The sequence below is a fragment of the Nannospalax galili genome, unplaced genomic scaffold (genome assembly GCF_000622305.1).
Source record: "Nannospalax galili isolate Female #2095 unplaced genomic scaffold, S.galili_v1.0 scaffold18, whole genome shotgun sequence".
NCBI classification, from domain to species: Eukaryota; Metazoa; Chordata; class Mammalia; order Rodentia; family Spalacidae; genus Nannospalax; species Nannospalax galili.
Genome location: NW_008346548.1, coordinates 12,106,968 through 12,111,410, shown reverse-complemented (window position 1 = coordinate 12,111,410; position 4,443 = coordinate 12,106,968). Strand labels below are relative to the sequence as shown.

The 4,443-nt window shown below is 49.3% G+C and overlaps 1 protein-coding gene across 3 annotated transcripts in view; it reads left to right on the top strand.

The window, feature by feature from the left end:
* Positions 1 to 4,264, top strand: part of Itgb5 (integrin subunit beta 5) — a 130,363-nt gene extending 126,099 nt beyond the window's left edge. The window contains exons 13-16 of one of the 3 annotated variants that reach the window (XM_029568187.1): positions 740 to 859; positions 2,126 to 2,292; positions 2,859 to 2,968; positions 3,756 to 3,878. In XM_029568187.1, the coding sequence (XP_029424047.1) occupies positions 740 to 859; positions 2,126 to 2,292; positions 2,859 to 2,963 (392 nt within the window). In that variant the 3' untranslated portion in view covers positions 2,964 to 2,968; positions 3,756 to 3,878. Of the gene's footprint in view, positions 1 to 739; positions 860 to 2,125; positions 2,293 to 2,858; positions 2,969 to 3,755 lie in introns of all 3 variants that reach the window. The other 2 variants (XM_008842974.3, XM_017800556.2) reach the window with 2 other exon arrangements.
* Positions 4,265 to 4,443: the final 179 nt, after the last annotated feature.

Genomic DNA, 4,443 nt, shown 5'->3' with positions numbered 1-4,443 from the left:
CCAGATGGACTTGAACCAGTGTCCAGTCTATAAAGAGGAGGGTCAACACGGAGGAATCATTTCCTCCATGCTTCCAAGAGAAGCCAACAATGGTCGAGCAGGACCTTTGACTTATCTTCACATAGATGGAACTGATAAAAGAAAGGAGCCAGGGGCTGTGGCAGCAGAGGAAGGGGCTTATTGGGGACCAGGCCTGTCATGTCCAGAGTTGGGTCAGGAATAGCCTGACCTCTAATGGGGCTTACTGAATCATGTGGGGTGCATCTGTGGGGCCAGCCTCCTAGCCACACATCCTCATCCCACGAGGCTCATATCTCAGGGAACAGCAGTCTCTTGGTTTCTTTAGATGCCTCAGCCCCATGGACTGAGCCAATTCTCAAGTATGGACACTCACTCAGGCCCAAGAAAGGGAGTAGGAGGGGCCAGGTGGCCTTTTCTTCATCTTTTTATTTTCCACCCAGTTCCATCATCCATCCCCACTCCCAACTACTGAAGGCTTCTTTTATTTCACATCTCCACCAGCAAATGCTTCAGAAGTTTCAAGGTCCTCTGATGAGATCCACATGCTCCCAATAAACTTAGCCCTGGGCCTGTGATCTTGATATGAGAAATCTGAGCCTTGTTTAAGTTCCACAGCCCTTTTAAGTCTCTCTTCCCTGATCTAGCCTTCTCTGAGATGCTTCAGCTGTGGTGCTGCCCAGAGAGATGCTCAGGACATTTTGGCTCATTTCTCTTCTAGTCAAAGATGACCAGGAGGCTGTGCTTTGCTTCTACAAAACTGCTAAGGACTGTGTCATGATGTTCAGCTACACAGAGCTGCCCAATGGGAAGTCCAACCTGACAGTACTCAGGGAGCCAGGTGGGTAAGATTGAGGATCTATCCTGGGTCTGCTTTCTGATGCAAATCCCTGCATGGTGGCATACAGCTGTAATCCCAGCACTCTGGGAGATAGAGGCAGAAGGATGAGCAGTTCAGGGTAGTTCAGGCCAACCTAGGCTACATGAGACGGGCGGGGGGCAGGGGGAGAGGGACTGCTGGGACAGAGCACTGGGGTTGTTGAGTGGAGCTCTTGGAGGACTGGTCCTGTCCCCCTTTGGAACGTCACTGTGGGGGAAACAGACCTTAACCTGCAGGCTCATGGAGGAGCTGAGGAGGAGGAACTAGCAGAGGATTTCTACAGTAAGGAGGCCTACAGGGAGGGTGCAAGGCAGCCGGAGCTGGGGTATCCCTTGAGTTGGGGGTCATCTGGGTTAGAGCACCCAGCTCACTGCTGCTGCCTCCCAGGGCAAATTCCAAGACATATGATGACATGCTGGGAGCAGCTTCCCTGCCTGCTGCCCTGCTTGGCTCTGTGGACCACTGAAGAGGCAAAGCTTTCATCCAGATACTGACAGTTCAGCCGTGTGTTCTGGGTGTGGGGAACAACAGTTTTTTGCCTCAGACTTATTGGGATTTCTAAAATTAGCTATTTTGAAATGGGGAAGGAGTAGAAAAAAGTTTGCTGAGTCTAATATAGGCAGTTCAATTTGCAAGAGGAGTTAGGACCCCCCTCCCTACAACCACCACCACCACACACACAGCGTGTCTCTTCTTACGGGCCAGAGGCAGAAGAGGTGTGATACTAGCCCAGAATGCTTGCCTGTGGTGGTGAGGCCTTGCTTCCAAGCTCTTTGTCATTCGGGAGCACTTCACTAAGGGCTCAGCTATGTCTGGTCCCCAGCCCAGCCCTTGCAGAAGTGGTGTATGCTACCTCCTGCTTGCCCAGTCTGTACCCAAAGCCACAGATATGAAAACTGAGCTGTGGCCGAGCATCCTGCACTGGAGCTGGGCCAAGCTGGGGCCATGGAGGCACAGTCAGATAAGGGAAGGGTGGTCATTCACCAGGATACCCACCTTTGCCATCAACTGGCTATATGATCTTGGAACAGTCACTGAATTAATTCTCTGAATATTTTACTGTCTGTCCCTTGGGGAGAACTTCTATACTCACTCTAGCTTTCAGTCTTCAGAGGCAACTTGAGAGAGAGCTGACGGGAAGGTGTCTGATAGAGGTGACTGAGGCCAGACAGTATAGGTGGGTGGGTATCTGATGGTTTTGCCCACCTGGCTTCTGGTGCCTTCCAGAGTGTGGAACTTCCCCTAATGCCACGACCATCCTACTGGCCGTGGTCGGTGGCATCCTTCTGATTGGGGTGGCTCTCCTGGCAATCTGGAAGCTGCTTGTCACCATCCATGACCGCAGAGAGTTTGCCAAGTTCCAGAGTGAGCGCTCCAGGGCCCGCTATGAAATGGTAAGGAGGTGGGGGTAGGGAGATGGGTAAAGAGACTAAAAGATTGCCAAAGGCAGCCAACATCTTCAACATTAAAAACAAAGAATTAGTTGCTGGAGAAATAGATGGTTTAGTGGTTAAGAGCACTGGCTGCTCTTGCAGAGGGTTAGATTTTAGAAGAGGAGAAAAGGATGACGTTTAGAGTTTAGAAATAGGAGCCAGAGCCAGACCTGCAACAGGCAAGGAATATGTTCTTTATTCAGGTATCAGAGAAGGGCAGAAGCCTTTCTGTGGGAAGAAGGCATCTGCAACCAAGGAAAGGGGGTTTGGGGTTTTTATACGAATTCTACTGAACATAGCTGCAGGAGTTTGCTCGGTGCCAGGGTCTGGTGTGATTGAAGAGTATTTTCTTAGGCAGGGCAGGTGAGCAATCTAGGGCACTAAAGGAGACAAGTTGGCTCCACAGTCTCCTTCAATCCTGGGAGTAACCAGTTCATAAGGCCAGTTGGCCACTTTAAGGAATTTATGGTTATATTGCTTCCTTAATGAGGCTATGGCTCTCCTGTAATGTACACATTCTGTCACAGAGGACCTGGATTCAGTTCGCAGCACCCACACAGCAGCTGACAACTGTCTGTGACTCCCAGTTCCAGGGGATCCAACGCCTTCTGGCTTTCGTGGGTACTGTATGACAGAGGTATACGTGTATGCAGACAAAACATGCATAAAATAAAAATAATTCTTTTTAAATAAGAAAAAATTACACACACACACACACACACACACACACACACAAATTAGTCAGGTATGGTAGTGCACACCTGTAATTCCAGCTACTTAGGAGGCTGAGGCAGGAGGACTGAAAGTTCCAGGGCCAGCTTTGGACAACTTAGCAAGACCCTCTCTCAACATAAAAATAAAAAGGTTTTCATTCCCAGAACAAACAAAAGATCTACAAACAAGACAAAACAAACAAAAGATCTACAGCAAAGAATCAACACCCACAGTGCTATGTCTAGGACAAGACAGGAGAACTACATGCCTGGAACACATGGGGCATGTGCACACGCCTGCCTCTAGCCCATGTTGGGATTGACAGGAGGCAGAGGTACCCAAGGCAGGCTCACTGGGACAAGTCAGATGACAAGAGAGACCCAACCCAGGAAAGCAGCTGAAGCTCTTAGGGTCTGGCTCCACAGTCATGTGAGCTAGTCTCCAGGCTCATAAAGGGCTGAGCTGAGTAGGTACCCACTGATTTCCCATGCCAGTCTCTATTAAAGTTGAAAGGGACTTCAGAGGCTTTCTGCCCCACTCCTCATTTCAGAGATGAAGACCAAAAGCTCAAAGAAGGAAAGGGATTCTTGCAATCACAGGAAGTCAGAAGCAGTCGGTCCTAGAGGCTGTATCTTCCCAGTGACTGCCTAAAGAAGGGTGCCAGACCTGAGCCTGAACTAATGCATTTCCTCTTCCTTCTGTGCCTGCAGGCCTCAAACCCCCTCTACAGAAAACCCATCTCCACACACACTGTGGATTTCACCTTCAACAAGTTCAACAAATCCTACAATGGCTCTGTGGACTGACGGTATTTTTGAAAGGCTGGAGTGTGACTAAGGACAAAGATTAAGTGCCTTGGACAGCTCTTGACTTGATCACGCTAAATAGGCAAGCACCAAGATGCACTCCACTGTACCTGAGCAAGGGACCCGCTATCCACACAGGAGTTAGCTGGCCATAACCCCTGGCTGCAGGCCAGAGCCACATGAGGTCACCTCCCTCCAAGCCTGGGAAAAGCAAGGAGACATTGGCATTCTCGGCTTCCCTGCTGCCTGCAGCTTGCAGTCTGGATGAACTGCTGAGGCCTGGGCTGCCTCTTCCTTTCCTGCCTGGTCAGACAAGAAGGTACTGGGGAGGGTCCACGTGTGCAAAGCCAGTGTGCAGCTTGGCTTTTTCATGTTGATCATTTTTATATGAAATAAAAAGGTCATGCATTTATGGTGGCGATCTGATTTCTGGTTATCTAAGAACTGTCTGCTTGGCACCTTTGGGTGTTGGTGGTAGGATCAGTGATGTACATGTTGAAGACACACACTTTGCAAATGTTAGCCTTTTTTTTTTTTTTTTCCTTTCCTTGTTTGTTTAGTGTTTTTGTATTGAAAAGGAAAGAGACTGGAC